The sequence below is a fragment of the Equus przewalskii genome, chromosome 29 (assembly GCF_037783145.1).
Source record: "Equus przewalskii isolate Varuska chromosome 29, EquPr2, whole genome shotgun sequence".
In the NCBI taxonomy this organism is placed as follows: domain Eukaryota; kingdom Metazoa; phylum Chordata; class Mammalia; order Perissodactyla; family Equidae; genus Equus; species Equus przewalskii.
In genome coordinates, this window is record NC_091859.1 from 26159393 (window position 1) to 26180983 (window position 21591).

At 40.4% G+C, this 21591-nt stretch overlaps 1 protein-coding gene across 3 annotated transcripts in view; it reads left to right on the forward strand.

The window, feature by feature from the left end:
* Nucleotides 1-321: 321 nt before the first annotated feature.
* Nucleotides 322-21591, forward strand: part of CHPT1 (choline phosphotransferase 1) — a 31318-nt gene continuing 10048 nt past the window's right edge. Inside the window, exons 1-4 of one of the 3 annotated variants that reach the window (XM_070599787.1) lie at nt 322-777; nt 13114-13261; nt 13553-13694; nt 20781-20865. In XM_070599787.1, coding sequence (XP_070455888.1) covers nt 505-777; nt 13114-13261; nt 13553-13694; nt 20781-20865 — 648 coding nt within the window. In that variant the 5' untranslated portion in view covers nt 322-504. The remainder of the gene's footprint in view (nt 778-13113; nt 13262-13552; nt 13695-20780; nt 20866-21591) is intronic. The other 2 variants (XM_070599788.1, XR_011534598.1) reach the window with 2 other exon arrangements.

Consider the following 21591-nt stretch of genomic DNA (forward strand, 5'->3'; position numbering starts at 1 on the left):
TTGGAGGAAGCAGCTTCCTGACGGTTCGGCCAGCGAGAAGACTTCCCTCCGGGGAGCGCTGCCAGACGTCCCGGGAGAAGAATCTGACCTTAGAGACAGGTGCAGGAGGCCCTCGGGAAAGTCAGGGGCCTGCGGACCAATGAGAACGTTACTGTCTGCGGAGCCCTAATGGCGAGCCGGTGGGCTGCGGGAGCCGACCCTGCCCTCCCTGCCGCCTCGCCCGGCTCTCCCCAGCCCTCCCCCGGGGCCCCGCCCCCGAGGCCCCGCCCCCGCCCGCGGCCGGAGCCGCCGCCCCGCCGCCGCCGCACTGGGGGCGGGGGCCCGGGACCAGGGGCGGCCCGGGCTGACCTCGACCTCGGCCCAGCGGGCCGGACCGGCGGCTTCCACCCCGCCGGCGCAGGCCCCGGCCACGAGCCCAGGCCCCGGCCCCGCCCTCGGCCTCGGCCCGCCCTGGCGCCCGGCGCGGGCCGCGCTCCCTCGCAGCGGCGGGCCCCGCAGGCGGCCATGACGGCGGGCGCCGCGGCCAGGCCGGCGCCGCGCTGGCTGAAGGCGCTGGCGGAGCCGCTGAGCGCGGCGCAGCTGCGGCGGCTGGAGGAGCACCGCTACAGCGCCACGGGCGCCTCGCTGCTCGAGCCGCCGCTGCAGCTCTACTGGACCTGGCTGCTCCAGTGGGTCCCGCTGTGGATGGCCCCCAACTCCATCACGCTGCTGGGCCTCGCCATCAACCTCCTCACCACGCTCGTGCTCATCTCCTACTGCCCCACGGCCACCGAGGAGGTAGGGCCCGCCGCCCGCCCGCGGCCCGCGGCCGGACCCCCAACTGCTGTCCCCCGGAGCCCCGCGTCCCCCGCCCGAGCCCCGCCCCGGGTGCGCCGCGGTCTCGCCACTGGAGGCGCCCGGGGACCGGGGAGACCCCCGCGCGGCTGAGCCTCTCGGGGCCGCGGAGGGACGGACACGGCCACTGCCCCGGCGCCGCTGTCCGCCCCAGACTTCCCGGGCCGCCCAGGGGCTGTCACGCCACTACCCCAGTCCCGTGTCCACCCTGAGCCCGCCGCCCCCCGGGCGGCGGAGAGGCTGTCAAGGTCACTGCCACAGTCTTGGGTCCACCCCCAGCCTCCCCCGGGCGGCGGAGGGGGCTGTGTGGGCCACTGCGTGCCGGGCCCTGCCTGCCTGGCCGCCACCCGCTCCGGCGCCAAGCTGTGGGATGGACAAGCTGTCGGTTACTTTGCACACTAGGGACTGAACACCCCCATCTCTGTCCTACCAGGCACCAGGGCTTGTCGTCCGCTTGGCCAAGCCCGAGATACCCTTCGGACACTTTCGTAATCCTGTTTGTCAAAGGTTGCGGTAGTGATCCTGAAATTACTGGTGGCACTGATCAAAGATAAGGTGCTTTTAAGAAGGAACTTCCTCCTTGTTTTATTGACTTTTCGTGAAAAACTAAGCGAGGTAATAATCCTTATCATCATGGCCCAGAGATCATAAAAGCCAACAAATTTTATTAGCAATGAGTATTTGACATATGTCCGAAATAAGAAGAATAAATAATGCGGGCTTTGACCTACTGTTCGTCAGAAGCACCCCTTATGGCTGAGTGGGGAGGGGACGGGAGGCGGGGGGAGTTCCCTTCTATCTGTAGCTTTTTAGAGGACATGGGATAAATATTACACTGCACATTCTGTGACATTGCTTTCTTTTCTTTGCCCTCCAAATAGTGAAATCCCTTTATAATGATATTTGAGTATAGGTCCTGTGGAGAACTAATTCGAGTTGAGGTTGGATAGCAGGAATACAGTGGAAATATTCCATGCCCTCCATACCCGCATCCATTTTTAAAAATATTTGATGGAGCCTACATTTTGAGCACTCCAGCTCTGGTGGTCTAGTGGTTAAGATTCTTTGCTCTCACCACCTCTGACTGCATTCATTTCCTGGTCAGGGAACCACATCACCCGTCTGTCGGTGGTCATACTGTGGCGGCTGTGTGTTGCTGTGATGCTGAAAGCTATGCCACCGGTATTTCAAATACCAGCAGGGACACCCATGGTGGACAGGTTTCAGTGGAGCTTCCAGGCTAAGACAGACTAGGAAGAAGGACCTGGCCACCCACTGCTGAAAGAATTGGCCATGAAAAGCCTATGAACAGCAGTGGAGCATGTCTGATAGAGCACCAGAAGGTGAGAGGATGGTGCAAAACACTGGGCAGGGTTCCACTCTGCTGTACACAGGGGCGCTAGGAGTCAGAATCCACCCAGGGCACTAACATTTTAAACATAGCTTGACAGTTAAAGGATATGTTTATTATATATGATTTCTTGGCAGACGTTCTTGTCAAGAACTAAACTATACTATGTTTCTGATATTTGTGAGTTAAATTATGAACATCTCAATATTATTATTAATTTAGGAACCATTTGTGGAGCGCTTACAAAAAGCAGGGCATACAAGCAAGTCCAAGCGATTCTGTTTAGGGATGTCAGGGAGGCCTGATGGAAGAGGTCAAATTATGATTAATTGATTTTTAGGCTCAGCCTCATTTAGAAAACAAAGGGAGTGGGGGACCTGAGGTATTAAAAAAAAAATCATAATGGCCCAAAAGGGGAGAGAAAGGGTTAAAATAATAAGATGAAATTGAGAAGAGTTTCTGAAATGTAATTAGATCCTGCACATGCTTCTAAGTGCCTGGAGCAGGGAGGGGAACACCATCACAGGATTCGCATTGCCTGTTTGACAAAATCCCAGCAGTAGCAAGAAAAATCGTAGCAGTTGCGGCTATTTTGCTTCCAGGTCACAGGGCTAGTTAATGACAGGACCCGGAAGCATTCAGATTTAAGTTGTCTGACCCCAAAGCTACTTTTTTTTTTTTTTTTTTAACCATATACCACCATCTTTTCTTCTGGAGTTCCTACCTCCCTTTACATGGCATGTAGGAAAAATACCTAACATTTTATATAATATTTATCAGGTATGTGAAGCGCTTTCACATCCATTGTTGGGTTTGTGTCTTATGTCAACCCAAGGAGGTCGGCAAGTTGTTTCCCTTCCTAGAATGCCCTTCCCACCATTTGAGTATTTCTTCTATCCATCCATCCGGAAGTAATAGTAGTATATATTTTTATTAAGAGAAAATTGAGGCCTGGAGGGTTAAGTGATTTTACCTAGCTTGGAACTTGTTTTCTGTTTCTTAGACTTAAGAATTCTTAGTGCTTTTTCAGAATCGACAGATTGTTTCCAGAAGAGGTCAAGAAGCACACAGAAAGTTTTTGGACTCTGATGCTTGCGCTTCTTTCCCCATATAGGACATAATGCTGACTACGTATCTATAGTAATAATAACATTTGATCTATTTTTAAACTACTGTGTTAATTTCTAGGACATGACTGGGGATGAAGGGAAATTAATAGAAAAAAGTTAAATGATTTATATTAAGCTTCTACAATGGAGCCCTGAACTGCATTTCATGCCACCGTTTCTGTTAAGGAACTTTCCACTCCAGCCAAATTGAACTACTTACTATAGCAGGATTTCTCTCCTTCTTGCCCCTCTCTTTTCTCCTTCTGCTTCCTTTCTTCTGCCCCACTTCCATCTTTCATTGCCCACTTCTAACACTACTTCCTTAAGAATGTTTTTTTCCTTCTCCAGAGTCAAATCAACCACTTATTCATCTAAACTCCAATAATAACAACAGTAATAACTAACATTTAGTTGTCAACTGTGTACTAGGCATTATTTTATGCTGCTTTTGTCTATTGTCTCATTTAATTCTCTCAACAACTTTATGAAAAGACAATAGTATTATCCCCATTTTGTAGATGAGGAAACTGAAGGGAAATTAACCTCTTCCAAGTTACAGAACGTTCAGTCGGGACCAGGATTCCAAGCCAGAAAGCTGTGCTTCCACCACAGGGCCTTGTAGCTCTCCTGTGGAACTTCTCCATTTTATTTTGGTTATGTGTGTCCTTATTGAGCAGGACAACTTCCCCAATTTTAAGTTAAGACAGTGATTGCCCATCTGTTCCTTCACCACAGCACAGTGCCTTGCATAAAGCAGATGCTTAGGAAATATTTGCTAAATTATTGACTGCATGAATGAAATAACAATATGTAATCTTGGGAGATGATGTTTTCCCATCCTTATTCAGCTTTTGCTGGTCTTAGATGAAATACTTATCAGTTGTTTGGCCTGGGTAATTTTAACAAGAGGAAGCAAGAATTAGCGTGAATAGAGAAAGCAAGAACCTAATGGCCTCCTCACCTTGATGAAGCAGTTTTCTCTGAATGCTACTCTGTGTGTACTCCTTGGCCCCCATTCCTGGGCTGCCTAATCCTAAAATAGAATCACAGACTCTTAGGGTTTGAAAGGACCTTAGAGTTTATTTAATGCAGTTCCTACATTTGTATATGAGAAAACTCAGTGATTCAAATCTAATTCTTGAGATTCCAGCCTAGTAGCATTCTCTACTACAAAACACTCATACGCTTAGTTTTGACTGGGGTAAACTGTGGCTCCGTTGTCCTTTAAGCTTATTTGATTAAATGTTTTTGTTCTGCCCTCTGTTAAGAATATGTTTATAGCAGACAAGTTCCTAGCTTATGGTCAGGTCAAAGGGCATTGAATGATACATTTCTTCTGTTTATGAAGATAGAAAGTCAAACTAAAAATCAAGTATATCAGAGTAAGTCAGAAAGACTTTAAGAAATTGTCTATTCTCTGAATAATTCATATTATAGTTGGCTTTGCACTATAAAGAGCTATTTATTGGGGGAATAACAAGTTATTTATTGGGGGAATAGTAAGATAAGGCAGTAATCTGTAGATTCCTGCTCAGATGTTTTTATAGGTTTGGTTTCTTTGAAATCTAGTATATTTCCTTTTTTTTTTTTATCACCTATGGCCCTCGTTTATTTTTTTTAACCAGCTCAATAACATATCAAACATCACTTATTAAGGTAGGACTCTTATAAGGGAGTGACCTCTCTTACTAAAACAAAATATACACTCCAAACTTTCAGGAGGTGAAAGCTGTAGAAACAGGGCAGGGACTAGAGTGAGGCACGTGCAAGACCTTGAGAGTAAATGCCTCCTTAAATTCTGCAGCCTGGGCACCTCACTTGCCTCACCCTAGTCCCAGCCCTGTCTGGAAGAAGCTTCTGCAGGTAATGCCTGTCACAATCCATAATCAATCTATAAATCAAAATCGAGGTGAGTTCATTATATGAGCCAGGTCTGAGGACTATAGCCCGAGGGCTTCCTTCCCCAAGGAAGGAAGCACACCAAAGAAGTGGGCTGTACAGAGTGATTATATACTGTCTTGGATCAAAGAGCATACATCACATATGACAGGAATGTCCCTTTCACAACAGTCACAAGATTGCTTTGCTGGCACAGCAAGTTAGTGGACACAAGGTGAACACAGCAGGTCGGTAATTAATCCTTGGTTTCTAGGAAGGAATGCTTATCCTTAAAGAAATGCCAATATGGAGGGAAGCCATATCTCTGTCATGAAGGGCATCATTCTTGTCTTTGAGACATTGGAAATGTTTAAAACAGATGTACAAAGCGCGCTCAACAAGCCACGTCAGACCTTTTTGGAAGAACAAGGTCAGGCCGAATTAGTTTTAAAGCGAATGGCTTCCTTATATACTCCATTATATCCTATTGCTTGTCATTTCTTCATCATGTGGAGTGGTTTTGCTTTGGGATTTGTCCCTTTGATTCCTGTGGCTTTCCTATACTTTATTCCCAAGGAATAAGCTGCTGCTTCTTCAGAATTCTGGTTTATGTGTGGCTGAAACAAGACACTGTGGTGTATGGGAGGAGCTTTAAATCCCACTCGTGGTGTATTTGACCTGGGTGTAAGGCTCTAACCACGTGGGTTTTGTGAAGTTACCGATGTGAAAGCATCCAGTAGACTTGATGATGGTAGCAGATCTGGCCCAGAGATTCTCTTCAAACCCCTCTCCCTTCCTGTTCCCCTTAGCACGGAGAGAGGCTGGCATTTTCAACAAGAACTCCAGTAAGTGCTAAAGGAGGTTAGAAAGAAAATTATTCACACAAAATATAAAAAGAAGGAAAACTACCTTTCAAAGTACTATAGGTTTCTAATGTCATGAGAAAGCCCCTTTGGCCCTAAAGTGCTGGCTGGACTGCATTTGTGCCAACTGCCTGCTTGCCTTCCCCAGCTTCACCCTGACTCGTTTCCAGAAAATGGGTGTGCTGTTCTCAAATGCTGGCCTCTAACCAGAACTGAGGCCAAAAGTCCAGGTTGAAACCAGTAAGCCACGTAGGACCCTTCCTGATTGGCCTGAGAATGATCTTACCCTTCCTGGCCAGCAACCGCCTCTGGTCCCTTTCAGGCCTCAGGTGGGAGCCCTCTCTCTGTAAACAAGGACATGCCCATCGGGCACAGACTCAGAGTAAACAACGTCTTAACTGTATCACAGGCACATAATATGGGTTCGAGTGGTGTCACATTCATGGTCTATTAGAAACTCCATGAATTTTCTTTTAACAATTACTAGAATCACCCTTCCTTTCTACCTCTTATAAATGCAGTTTCTATTTTTATGGAGAGAGAAGTCCAATTGATGTTTGGATAATGAAAATAATAATTGAAATCTCCCTGTTACCAGCTGACCAATAGTTACTGGTTATGTAATACCTTTTGCATATGTGTCAACTCACACTCAAGGCCATTTAAAGCAAAGAGGCATTTTTTAAGTATAAAAATTCATATATAGGCATTGTATAGGTCTAGTATTTCCTAAATTTTAATTTGGGAAGATTTTTGCTTTTGTGTGTTACCTATACTATTTTTTATTTACTATTTTTCTTTACATCAACTTTAAATCTACTCCTTTTTAAAGACTTAGATTCATTCTAAGCCTTAATATCTGTAAAATCATAGATTTGATAGCTATGCTAGCTATTTTTTAAAAATATATTAATTTTTCCAAAATACATTAAAATAGAGACATAAATAATAAAATGAAAAGTTTACTCATGAATCATCTAAAATTATCTAGTATTATATAACAATATTAATATAAATATTAATATTAATATAAATTATATAATAATAATTAAAATATACTGAGTTCCTTCCATATGCCAGGTACTTTTCTAAGCACTTAATATGTACTAATTCATTTAATTCTCACAATGAGACAGGAAGAGTGATTATTTCCATTTTTCATAAAGGGAAACTGAGGCACTGAGAGGTTACGTAACTCATCCAATTCACTTAGCTGGTAATGGCAAAGCAAGGATCTGGATGCAGCTAGAGTCCAGAGGCCACACTCCTAAGCACTCTGCATGGAGCCTTCCCTTTGGAAACCATTACCTGATAGGAGACAGTTACATCTCCAGTTGATTTTAGTCATCTAGTTATTTAGCTCCCATGGTAGGTACAGATTTTAAAAACAAAAACGTGCCTCGTACCTTTGAGAGGATTATGTTCTAATACGAAGGCTGGGGCCTTGGAGACTATCTATGTAGCATTTTCATTTACAGAAGACCTAAGAAGTTTGTCCAGTGAGCAGAGATATGCTCATTGATCACTTTCTTAGTCTTGCCTTTTCTTCTTTTTTCTGATGTGTATGCTCTTTCAAGCATGCATAGAAAAAGAGGATTGATACCCAGGGTGAACAGTTGATCTATAAGAGTGTTCTCTCTGACCCAGAGTTATTTTTGTAAAGATTGGCACCCGACCTAACATGTGTGGCCAATCTTCTTTTTTTCCTTCTTCTTCTCCCGAAAGTCCTGCAGTGTATGGTTGTATATTCTAGTTGTAGGTCTTTCTGGTTGTGGTATGTGGGATGCAGTGTCAACATGGCTTGATGAGTGGTACTGTGTCCATGCCCAGGATCTGAACTGGCAAAACCCTGGACTGCTGAAGCAGAGCACACAAACTTAACCACTCAGCTATGGGGCTGGTCCCCAGAGTTATTTTCAAGAAGAACAGTTGCCTTTTGGTCTGGTTCAGATCTCTGGTTTCTCTAACTCTATAATGAATAATAGCATTTTATAATTCAAGTAACTAGAAAAAAGTAAAATTTCCCAAATTCTTACTTTTTTTTTTTGAGGAAGATTAACCCTGAGCTAACATCTGCTGCCAATCCTCCTCTTTTTGCTGAGGAAGACTGGCCAGAGCTAACATCGTGCCCATCTTCCTCTACTTTATATGTGGGACGCCTGCCACAGCATGGTTTGATAAGCAGTGCTTAGATCCACACCCGGGATCCAAACCAGCGAACCTCAGGCCACCAAACCAGAATGTATGAACTTAACCTGTGCCACTGGGCCGGCCCCTCAAATTCTTACTTTTATACAGCTCTTTTTCAGTGGCGTAACTGAAAAGCAATTTAAACTTATTAGTGGAGTGTTTTGTTTTTTTTTATGACTAGGAGTTATGATTGATTCTTAGCAATTATTTTGTTTTCTAAAATAAACTTATATAATCTTTCTTGAAATCATGTAAGACTCCTCATTAGTAAAGCTATTACTTAAATTGTGGTATATCCACATAATTGAATACCATGCAGTGATTTACAAGAATAAAGTAGAGCTTGATGTTTGGCCTGGAAAGATTTCTGTGACATATCGTTAAATTCTGATCTTAAAGCATACAAATATGAAAATTATATAATTAAAAACTTTAAATGTTAAGAATCCAATATGACCTGGAGAAGTTCTACCTTTTGGAATATAGAAGTCTTCTATACAAGTCTTCTGATACATTGCTTATGTCAACGTTCAAAACAGAAACTAGTTTAAGAGGCAAAGCGTTTATTGGGGATCAAAGATTGCAATTTAGGAAGCACAGATTCAGGTAGAAACCCAAATAGTGTCCCACTGGGGAGTAAAAGTCAGGGGCTTTTAAAGGCAAAGAAGGGAGGTTGTATTACAAAGAATTTTAATTGGAATCGGAGGCAGAGAGCTAGTCTTGGCTAACCATTGATTGACTATTGATTCTATCATCAGAAAGTCCACAATCCTCAGTCTTTGTGATCAGGATGTCTGTTCTCCTGCTGACTTCTCAAACGGTTGCTGGTAAAACAATTGCCATTTTGGCCCAGTCCAGAGTTCAAGATGGCAAGGCAGTTTCTCTGGAAAGTCACTTCCATCTCTGTCTTAAAATGGCTCCACTCAAGTCAGTTTTGACACTTAGGACTCTATAATTCATCATCCAAGTCTACTTTTTCCATGCTTACATTTAAAATTTTTGAAAATAACTTCACCTGAAAGCTAGAATTGAGCTGGGGTGGCTCTGTAGATCTGCTTCCTCCAGAAGTCTGTAACTACCTCTGGGGAAGACTCCTGGAAGGAAGCGTGCCTCTGTGCTGGGCCAAGGAGATTTTCAACCTGAACTTGTTTTGCAGAGGTAACAGGTTAGAAAAGAAGTTGAACATTTGCAAACTATTTCGCAGCTTCCAGGTGGGAATGGAGGTGTTGACAGCAGGGAAAAGAGAAGATAGGTCGGGCTCCTGAGGCCTTGGGAAGACTGGAAAATGAGTGACCAGGTACTGGTGAACCAGTATGCTTTTCTTTTCTTTTTTTTTTTTTTAAAGATTTTATTTTTTCCTTTTTCTCCCCAAAGTCCCCCGTACATAGTTGTATATTCTTCGTTGTGTGTCCTTCTAGTTGTGGCATGTGGGACGCTGCTTCAGCGTGGTCTGATGAGCAGTGCCATGTCCGCCCCCAGGATTCGAACCAACGAAACACTGGGCCGCCTGCAGCGGAGCGCACAAACTTAACCACTCGGCCATGGGGCCAGCCCCAGTATGCTTTTCTTAAGGAAGGAAGCCTCACGTGGCTCGCAGCCATTTCCCAGGGCTCCCTGCACTTGAAATTGCATTGTGTGAGCAGGAAAGTGCTTCTCAGCGGGTTGGAAGGAATAGGGGGTCTGTGACATAAGAACCCAGGTGAGGAGCTCCATCCGGTCTGTAGCCTGCAGCATGACAGATCTCATATCGCAGGGCAAGTCAGAAGACCCAGACCCAGTCTAGCTGCTTGTGCTGATGTGAGTGTCACCCCTCCCTAAGGTTCACTTTCATCTTTAATAGAAAGAACATGATGCCTGCCCCGTCTCTGTGAATTGCTATATCAAATAAAATAATGCATAAAAAAATGCCCTTTGTTGTACTGTTTAAGAAACGTTATTACCTTTCCAATCTTCTCTCTTAGAATTACCTGTGGATCTTCTGTTCCAGAAACACGGATCTGGGCACTTACTCTGAGTCAGCCTTTCACTTTTAGGCCTCTTGCTAGGTTTCTGCCTGGACCTCCTCTCTCTCGTCCCTGTTTAAATTCCCCTTGTCTGTCTTTACCTATTTATACTATAAATCTTGACTCCTCTAGTATCCTAGGGAAATAGTTTTAAAGAAGTGAGCCAGTCTTCATTTCTTTTCTAAATGAGGGGCAGAGTCACCCCAACTGTGGTGGCCAGGAGTACCCAAATTTATTTCAGTATAGATTTCCATTGATGCCTTGACCTTTAGATTTGCCTGCAGCCAGTCTCCCAGATCAGAGGTCAGAATTAAGCTTTTATTAATGTGGCTCTTTGGGAGTGCTTCTTGAGAAGCTCCACATTTTCAATATTAGAAGGTGCTGTGCATAGAATGGAGAAATGGAATCTCTCTCAGGTAGGTGACTTACTTTCAGAAGTTTATCATTTAGGGTAATAGTATTTGATGGAAAATAGATGGTAAGAAGAAAATGACTTTTTATGTTATTCCAGAAATTTTAATAACTTCAGCTTGTATTTACTTAGAAGATTGAGGAATGGGAGAACAGTTTGATTGGATATTTGTAGAAGTACCACATAAACCATACATGGGTTGGTATTTTAAAAATTATATTTGCCACGAAAAGTATGCAAAACACAATTTAATGACAATAGCTACCTTTATTAGCACATACTATGTGCTGGGTTCTGTGTAAAGAGCTATCTTAAGGATTTTTTCATCAGATACAGTGTAAGTATTATTCACATCTTACAGATAAAGTAACCAAAGCTTAACTGACTTGCCCAACGTCACTTGGCTATTAAATGACAGAGCCAAGGACTCAAACACAGATCTAACTTAAAAACTCTAGTTCTTAACAATTTTGCTTTCCTTCCTCTCTAAGACATAGAATTCTGGGTTGACCATTGCTACCATCACACAGGTCTCTGAGGAAGTGGAATACATTTATAAAGTGCTGAAAGAGAAGAATGGTTGTTTTAAAATCTTTTTTTCTCTCTCTTGTTCACATTGGATTGTTTCTATTAATCCCTCTTCAAATTTACTGACTCTTTCCTTTGTCGTTATTGTCTGTCCTTCGATATGTAATGTGTCTTTTTTCTCTGGCTTCTTTTATGATTTTATTACTGGTTTTCATTAATTTGATTATGATATGCCTTAGTGGGTTTAAAAAAAAATATTTATTCTGCTTGGAGTTTGTTGAGCTTCCCAGATAGGAGTTTCTGGATTTTATCAAATTTGGAATTTTTCAGCCATTATTTCTTTTTATATTTTTCATGTCCTACCCGCTCTCTTCTCTCCTTCTGAGACACCAATTACATACGTGTTAGACTGCTTTCTGCTGCCCCACAGGTCACTGAGGCCCCATTCAATTGTTGTTAGTCTTTTTTCTTTCTGTGCCTCATTCTGGATAGTTTCCAGTGGTAGTCTCCCAGTTCACTGATCTTTTCTCCTGCAGTGTCTAATATGCTGTTAAGCTCATTTAGTATATTTTACACTTTAAACATTGTATTTTTCATTTCTAGAGGTTTTACTTGAGTCTTTCATGTTCTCTTCCACCTTCTCGAGCATATGAAGCATATTTATAGTAACTTAAAATGTCCTCATCTGCTAATTCCATTATCCACGTCATTCCTGGGTCTGATTGTATTGATTGATTTTACTGCTAGTTGTAGATCATATTCCACTGCTTCTTTGAATGGCTAGTAATTGTTGATTGGATGCCAAACATTGTGACTCTTACATTTTTGAGTACTAGATTTTTTTCTTTTAAGATGTACTTTGTGTTGGCTGTAGCTAAGTTACCTAGAATCAGTCCAACCCTTTTGAGGCTGGATTTTAAGTCTGTTAGGGCTGTGCAGAGAAGCCTTTAATCTAGGGCTAATTTATCCCCCCTGCTATGGTAATACACGTCTGAGACCTCTACCCAGTCCCCTAGGTATACTAGGTCTTTCAGCTCTGCCTGGTGGGAATATCAATGATCCCAGACTCGTGTGGGCTTCAAGAATTGTGTGGCCTTGAGCTTTCCAGTGGTTCTTTTCCTGGCCCTGGCTAGTAGTTTTGTCTCATTCAGGCACAGGTCAGTTCTCAGCCAAAGACTCAAAGGTACCCTTCTGTAGATCTCCACAACTTGTGCCCCTCTGCTGTGTGGCTTCCTCTTCTCCAGTGCTCTGCTTCACAAATTCTAGCTTCCTTGACCTCCCTGAAATCTGCTACATTTCTCCTCAACACAGCAAGATCTCTGGGCTCTGTTTGGGATCCCCATTCCTGAACTGTAGCTGAGAAACAGCCTATAAGCTGTAGGCTGGAGCAGTCATAGGGCTCATCTCATTTGTTTTGCTTCTGTCAGGAATCACAGTGCTGCACTGCCTACAAAGTCTGAAAACTGTCGTATCCTATATTTTATTGCTTTTCTGGTTATAAACGGTGGGAGAGGAAATTCAGTCCCCCGATACTCCATCATGAATGGAAGCAGGGGTTTGTGGTTTGTCTTTGAGGTCTTTTTTCATAGCAAAGACTTACTGAATAATTTCAAATCTAGTGCCATATATGAATAGTATTATATTAAAAGAGCTGTGGACTAGGAATCAAAATCAGGTCCTAATCCTCGTTTGGTCATTTAACTTTGTGCTTCTCACAGTATGGACTTCTATGACCCTCTACCGAGATGACTTAGAGCAATTCATTTGACTTCTCAATTTAATTCTCATCTGTAGAAGGAGGATTATGAATGTCCCTGATAATATATTGAGATAATATAAAGTGTGAACACAAGAAAATTTGTCAATTGGCTTAGATTGAGCTATTTTCAAACAGAAGCTTGCTTATTGTCACTTAACGGACTTTATTATTTTCATTTATTTTTAGGCACCATACTGGACATACCTTTTATGTGCACTAGGACTCTTTATCTACCAGTCACTGGATGCTATTGACGGGAAACAAGCCAGAAGAACAAATTCTTGTTCGCCTTTAGGGGAACTTTTTGACCATGGTTGTGACTCTCTTTCCACAGGTAAGTTAGTAGAGGTTTTTATCTGTAAGTGATTTGGTGTTTTTTGAATGATGGCTTAAAAACTAAAATGAACTGAGCTGTTTGAGTTGTCAGTTTTTTGGATAGGGTCCATTTGGGAGCAAACTTGCATAGTGTATTTTAAAAGTATGTCCAAGAATTAATTTTTTTTAGTGTACCTTATTTTAATGCCAAGATTACATACCTTAAAATTCAGTATTTCTAAACAGTACGTGGCAGTTATTTCATTACAATTTTTAATATTTAATCGTTCTTAAACCTTGTTTCTTTCAGTATTTATGGCAGTTGGAGCTTCAGTTGCTGTTCGCTTAGGAACTCATCCGGACTGGTTGTTTTTCTGCTCTTTTATTGGGATGTTCATGTTTTATTGTGCTCATTGGCAGACTTATGTTTCAGGCGTGCTGAGGTTTGGAAAGTAAGTATGTGTTTTAAGTTGTATGTTTTAAAATATAACTGAATTAATTTTCACACTCTGTCATACTTCATTTACCCATAGTAAGGGGGACAAAGCTTCAATCAGGAATTTAAATTATCTTTTAATTTATTGGAGCATTCATAAATGCTACACCTTAATTTAAGTCTTTTAGGTATTCTGCATATTATAAATAGTTACATATTTGATAATAATTTTATTTTTTTCTCCCCTTCTCCAACTTACTAGCCCAAGTTTACATTAGACAGGAGAAAGATAAGGGACCTGAATAATATAGAAAAAGGCTATGCAGTACTCAAATAAACAGCATTTGACTTATGTAATAAAATAATGAGCTGTGAAATCTAAAGGTCCCTTTTGGTCAAATCTTCATATGCCCAAAATGTGGGACCCCTTACAATAGTCACCACCAACAGGTCATTGTGAGATTCTCAGCTGTGGTAAACGATTGGTGAGATAATGTAAAAGCATCTTGTAAATGTTAGTGCTGAGCATCAGATGATGCGTATGCCTCTGATGCCTCTTTCTTAGACACCAGGAGATGGTGCACAAAGCACAAAGCAGGAACTCCATTCACTATTCCTGTGTCCCTTTAGCCCCCTCTCTGCCACTTTAAGAACTGACTCCCACTGGCTCATTCTCAGCTCTGGCTTCCCATGTCTGCTCATTCTTTATAGCCTCACTTTATTGCTGCATAGGAGAAACAGGAACTCTGAAAAAAAATCTTTTTTAATGATAAATGAGAGGAGAAGCTCAAAACTATGGATCGTTTAGCAGAGGGAAGGCCGTAGGCCATTTTTCACATTGATTCTGAATTATGGAATAATTGTGGCTACCGCCTATTGAGCACTTGCGTGTTTTGGGCAGCGCACTAAGTGCTTTCCATGTGTGATCTCACTTGTTCCTCACACGAACCCTGTGAGCGTGTTACCTCCACTGTATACATGAGGTGGAGAGTTCTGTAACTTCCTCATACTGCTAGGAAGTGCAGAGCTGGGATTAAAACTCAAGTCTCTTTGACTGCAAACCCCACACTGTTAATGACTGCTGCTCAGTGCTATGGGATCAGCAATGTATTAGATGCTGTGGAAGGATACAAAATGCATTTTTTCTTAATCCATGTTTTAGGAACTATATAGTACACTGCATTAAAGGGATGAGATAATGCTTATGTGACACAGTCTGTAACCAAGTGTAAATGACTTGCTTTAGGTTTCCAAAGCACTGAAGAAATCCTAAGTAAGGAGAAAGTAATTGCAGGCTGAATTTGTTTAGGAAAGCTTTGAGGGCAAACGTGAGTCTTTAGTTGATTCCTTACCTACTGGTCAAGAGCCCAAGGATCAAAAAGCCTGGCTAAAAATTCAGTTCAAGGCAACTGTGTAAAATTCAGCATCTGTACCTGATTATAGATTAAGATATGCTGAAATAGAACAAGTAGCTTTGCAAAGTCTCATGCATTTTAGTTAGTTTGCAGAGCTTGCTGTGGTAAACTGGAAAAATGTAATAATGCAATTTTCTGATTTATTATTATTGTTTTTATTTAATGACTTAGGCTTTACCTGGTTGGCTTCTAACTTCATTAAAAATCTTTCTGAAATGAATTAGTTCACATTCCTGGCCTAGTTGTAAATTTTATACTCATTTGCTATTGATTGAGAGCCTAATGTGTGCCTAGAACTGGAGGTACAAAGGTGAGTCATTTGTTGATGGAATATGCCAGACAGATTGGGGTAAAAGCATTCTAGGCAGAAGCAGAAGGAAAGAACTCAGAACATTAGGGAAATGGCTGCTGTGGCTGAGCACCAAGCATGTAGGGAATGGAGGAGATCCTGCAGTGCCCCGAGGGGGGCGGCCATTTAAAATACTAACTCTCTAAGGCAGAGATTCTAAGCAGTAGATGTTTCCACTTTGCCAAAGTAAAAGTATCATGGAGCATTGAGTAAGACAGATTAATGGCCCAGCTTAAAACTACAGGAAGGATCCATATGTAAGACATCAACCAAGCCTCTGGAAATGCTTACAAACTGGCTCAGTATCAATTGTCTGTTGGCTAGGATGGATTTCCTGAAAATCTGTCCATTTTTGAGAGGTTTGATTTTTATAGTATTTATGTTATTGTAATACAGATAGATGAAAGCAGGCCAAACAATCTCAGAATATACTGTGGAAATTTGTTTTATGAATATATTCTTGATTTAAGCCTGTTTTATGTGGTTTCTCTCTTTTTAAAAAACTGAATAAAAAATATGCCAAATGATAGTTTAATTGGACTACAAAGCTTAAGGTTTTACTAATTTTACTACTTAATTTTTTCCAGTTTTCAAAGCCCTTCAAATTATTGCTTCTGCTTTAAGTATACTGGTTAAAAGCACAGGCTCTAGAATCAGACTGGGTTGAATCAAATTCTGGCTCCAACATACCAGTCATTTGACCAGAAATAAGTTATTTAACCTCAGTTTCTTCATCTGTAAAATGAGAATAATCATAATTATGTTAAAGGGTTATTGTGAAGATTAAATAATAATGTGTATAAAGGACATAGTACAGAATCTGGAGAACAGAAGTACTCAGTAAATAAAGTTAGCATTGTCATGTCATGCTCTCTCTTTTTTTTTTTTGGTGAGGAAGATTGGCGCTGAGCTAACATCTGTTACCAATTTTCCTCTTTTTGCTTGAGGAAGATGGTTCCTGAGCTAACATCTGTGCCAGTCTTCCTCTATTTTGTATGTGGGATGCTGCCACAGCATGGCTTGATGAGTGGCACATAGGTCTGTGCCCGAGATTCAAACCGGCAAACCCTGGGCCACCAAAGCAGAGTGTGCGAACTTAACTACTGTGCCACCGGGTTGGCCCCATCTCTTTTTGTTTTAATTCAGTTTCTTTTGTATATTTACTTTCTCATGAGTGACATTAAAAAGTAACTCTTACTAAAAGAAAATCAGTTGTCTAATGTATTAATCAGTGAGTTACTGATAAGGAACTAATTTCATAAGGAAATAAACATACATACAGCAGAAATTGAGTGAAAATGCATTTGATGATGGAAGGTCAACATAATTTATTGAGTGATTTTATTGAATACTGATGTAATATTTATACAATGAATTTGAATAAATATTTTTGCAATATTTATACAAATATTTATTGTGCATCCAGTCTATGCCAGGGCCTGTTCTAGGTGCTAAGGCAATAAGAGTAAACAAAACAGACAATCCCTACCTCCTTAGAGTTTAGCGTCTAATATGGGAGACAGACAGTGAAGTGAACTAAACAGGTAAATACTGCCTATAGTGTGTTAGGTAGTGGGAGGTGCTATTTGTCAAGTAAAGAGTCTGGGATTTTACCCCTCTTCAAGCTACCAAGGAGGCCTGTTAATGTTTCACGGATGCTGGCAGAAGACACAGAATTCCTTGGACAGAGGCAGAGGACAACTTTATTACTCAGGGCAAACGCAGTAGCCAGAGGTTCATGTTCATGCCAGGTTCGAGTGCCCCAAGTCCCATGGGAGCCACGCAGGTAGGACTAGATGAATGCCTACATGTACAGTGGATTGCATTATGGGAGAGGAACACTGAGGGATCTGTTGCTTTTCTAATAAGCAGAAGCAAGCTGACTTCTGAGGGAGACGTAACCTCACCCTTCAAGGTTGCTCACTGCATACACAACCCTGAGGAATGGCCCCGGGAAAGAGTGCTCAGGATCTTGCATTCGTGGCACACCAGCAAAAGCGTGTGGGGATGCTCAGGGTCCCAGACTGCCGCTCCTAATCGTAGCAGGGAAGGAAGAGAGTGATTAAATACTATTCTATTTTTCTTATGAATGTAAAAATACTGTCCTATACTGTTTCATAGAACAGAAATAGAAATACTATTCTATTTTATTTGTGGATATATTCATTGTTATATGTTTTATCTCTTGAAAATATATAGATTTCAGTATAAATATAAATTTGTTACCTTGAATTATGTAATTTAAACCAGAAAACATTAATGACTATTTTTAACTACAATTTTCAACTGTTGATTAAAGATTTTTTAATCAGTGACACATCAGTTAGTATTTTCCTTAGCATAGTTAGTAGAATAATTTATAGGATTACAGTTAAAATCTGTTCCTATATTTTATTTAATTTTATTTTGCTGAGGAAGATTCGCCCTGAGCTAACATCTATTGACAATCTTCCTCTTTTTGCTGAGGAAGATTTGCCCTGAGCTAACATCTGTTGCCAACCTTCCTCTATTTTGTGTACGTGGGTTGCTGCCACAGCATGGCCGCTGATGAGTGGTGTAGGTCCATGCCCAGAACTGAACCCAGGCTGCCGAAGCAGAGCATGCCAAACTTAACCACTAGGCCACGGGGCTGGCCCCAAATCTGTCCCTATATTAATGCTTGCCATGTGAGATGAGGCTTATCTTATTTATAGCATGTTTACTCCCATGTAGCAAGGGTCTTGTGTAATTCAATAGAGCAAACAATGCTTAAAGCTTAATTTTAAAATCTAAACCAAGTCCAGTGTTAATTTGTATTCTGTGATATTTTGTTATATACACGTGAATATTTACACTCGGTGTTAATTTTCTTTTCTTTCAAAAGCCTGGGAATTTCCATATGGTATTAGGTCCTTTTTTCAAAAATTTGTGGTAAAGGACTAATTTCTCCTCCTTTCCTCTGCTGCAATCCATCATGGACTAATAAGAGGCAATTTAAAAAATTAAACAGACTCATAAAATACAGTCCCCAATATTTCATTTGACTCAGCAGATACAAAATTACTCTGTCGGATTACCATAAAAGTTTCTAAATGCTTACTCTCAATTTCTTTACTTATCTCATTGCCGACTGGTAGCAGACCCTGGACCACACTTTGAAGAGAACTATTGTAGACTGTCCTCTATGATAAGTTTGGGAGTTAAGGATATACCTGCAACATCTCCCCAGTATCCATCTTTTGGAATTTTTAAAGGTTTTTTTTGATCCAGTTTTTAAAAACTTGGACTCATTGATGAGTTCTCTAAGTTTGTAAATTGTTATACAGAATATTCTTTTGTTTGTCTAACATATCTTTCAAACTTCAACTGTCTCTTCATAGTTCAGATATTTGAGGATTTTGTGAGTGATTCCATCCTTTTTATCGTATCCTTTCAGCTTTTTTTTCCAGACTCAAGAGGTATTACTTATTTAGTTTATCCTTAAAAGGCAGAGAGAGGGAGAATGAAGCTTTGAATTTAGTTTAAAATCAGTTGTGTGAATGATGCATATGTGAAGCCAGGGTTCCTAGCTCAATCCCCATGTGTGTCATTTAGTTCATTGAGAGAAAGTTTGTTCTGTAATCTCTATCAGCTTTCCTAGTTGCTTCTAGTCACTAGTCACCCCCTGGGAAAATTATGGATAACAGTGTAATTCTACCATGGTTACTGGAAAAAGAGTGCAAAATTCTAATAATGAATCCTAAGTGTAGTAGGAAGAGTGTTGACTTTGAAGTCATTTTCCTATAGCAGTATCCAGATATTCCAATACAGGCATGGGAAAATCATTTCAATTTCCCCCTCCAAAAAACAGGAATAATTTATAGCTCATAAGACTCATAATAGATGCTCACTAAATGTTAGTACCTTTCCCCCTTTTTCTCCACAAAGTACCATATGTTATGTTATTATGTTTACCTTTTTCAACTAACTTGACTATTTCTCCATGTGACCTGGAGGCCTTGGTTTGCCTGCCACTGATCTTACAAATACCAGATGTGCAAATACTGGATTCATATTTTCCTTTTATTTGTGGGTTAATTTTAAGTTCACCTTTTCTTCCTAAATGCCCCCAAAATAACTCAGTCAAGAAGTCTTTTCTTCCATACTGATTTTATTTTATCATCTAATCCCTACATTTCTTATATTTGCAGAGCAGTAAGTATTCCTCTAGCATCTAAAGACTCTGGGGCATCCAAGAGGAGATGTAAAGTAGATAGACAGATATAAAAATCTGGAGCTCCAAAAAAAAAGATGTAAATTTGGAGATATGGATTTAGAGGTCATTAGCATATAGATGGTGGTCTTAAAGTATAGATAAAATTGTTCAGAGAATCTAACAGGAGAAAAGATGGAATTCTGGAAACTGAAGCATTTAAGAGGTGGAGAAAGAAGCAATCTAGGAAGGAGCCTGAGAAGAGCTTCCAGCAAGGTAGGAGAATCAGGAGAGAGGATGAAATAAGTAAAAACATAGCAAAGCATTTCAAGAAAGAGCGAGTGATCAGGTTTTTAAATATTGCAGAGGAGTTATGCAAGATAATAACTGAAATGTATCCCTTAGATTCGACTAATGGAAAGTCACTGTTTACCTTAAACAATTTTAGTAGAATAGGGCCAAAAACCAGACTACAGTGGATTAAGGAGCAAATATGAAGAGAGGAGGAAATTACAAATGTAGACTACTTCTTCTGTTAACCAGTTTATGGAGCAAAGGAGAGAGGAGTCGATAGCTTCAGAGGATGAAGATTAGAGACTGATGTTTGTTGGTTTAGTGGTTTTTTTTAACAGAAATTTAAGCATGTTTATATATTAAGGGAAAAGTGTCTGTAGAAACCAAAAAACTACAGTGACTATTAGTACTTAATAAGGAAAGCTGTAGGAATTTTCTCTACTTTTTAAGTGAGATTGACTTGGGAGTGTTTAAGAATTTGCCCTAAATCATCTGGTTATTTTATATTATTATAATTTTTCCTGATTAAAAGAGTAATACATAATTGTTATAAAAAAAATTCAAACTTTACGGAAGTACATAAAGTAGAAAGTAAAAGCCTTCTGTAATCTCAGTGATAACTGCTATTAGCAATTTTATATATGCTATACAAGTTTTTCCCTGTGCATAGACTGTTTACCTATATGTAGCGCATGTTGTTCTGCAGGCTTTTTCACTCAACAGTGTAGTCAACTGATAATTCAGTGATAGAACTAAAGGTAAAAATAAGCCTATAGAGATGTTTACATCTTTGATATTTAATAGAGGGTTAACCTTCATATTCAGGAATTTGACTTACAAACACCATTTCTCTTCTTTGTGCTTCCTCTTTAGAGTGGATGTAACTGAAATTCAGATAGCTTTAGTGATCATCTTTGTGTTGTCTGCATTTGGAGGAGCAACAATGTGGGACTATACGGTAAATCTGAATATTTAATTTCATATTTACGTATTTTAAATATTTAGGAAAAAAATTACATTGTTAATTTTCTTTAGAAATCCTCGGCATTGTATTTACTATTCATTCCATTTCTTAACCTTTTCCTTCATTTTATAATTTTCCTATCCTGTATACCTTACGGCATACTCCCCTACGTGTGAACATATTACCACATAGAAGAAAACGACCCCATTTCCCTAATACCAAATTAAACACACTAGTTGAACTACCTTTTCCAGACCAAAGTTCATCTCATAAAATAGATATTTAAAAAAGTAAATTCAGTAAAACATTTTATGTTTGAAACTTGTCCCTCAATATTAGGGGAAAAAAGTTGTTAATTTGCTTTATAATCTACTATGAGGTGAAGTTTCCCATATTAAGGAGTGTTTTTATTTTCTGATCGGTGGGTGACCTCATATTTTGATAAAAGTTGACTCTCAGGAGGCCACTGTCATAAATTCATGCTTTTGCATAGGAAGAAAATTTATGAAGAAACAAATTATTGAGTCTCTGTAACCTGAGTTACAGCCTGGCTGACTCACAGCCTCATGTTCATGAAATAAGGAGAATAATGATAATATCAATAGCCAACAACTGACATTTATTAAATGTTTATTATGTTCTTTCTAAACATTTTACTATCACTGTTTCATCTGACCGTCAAAACAGTCCTATGAAATAGATGCTATCATTATTCTGTTT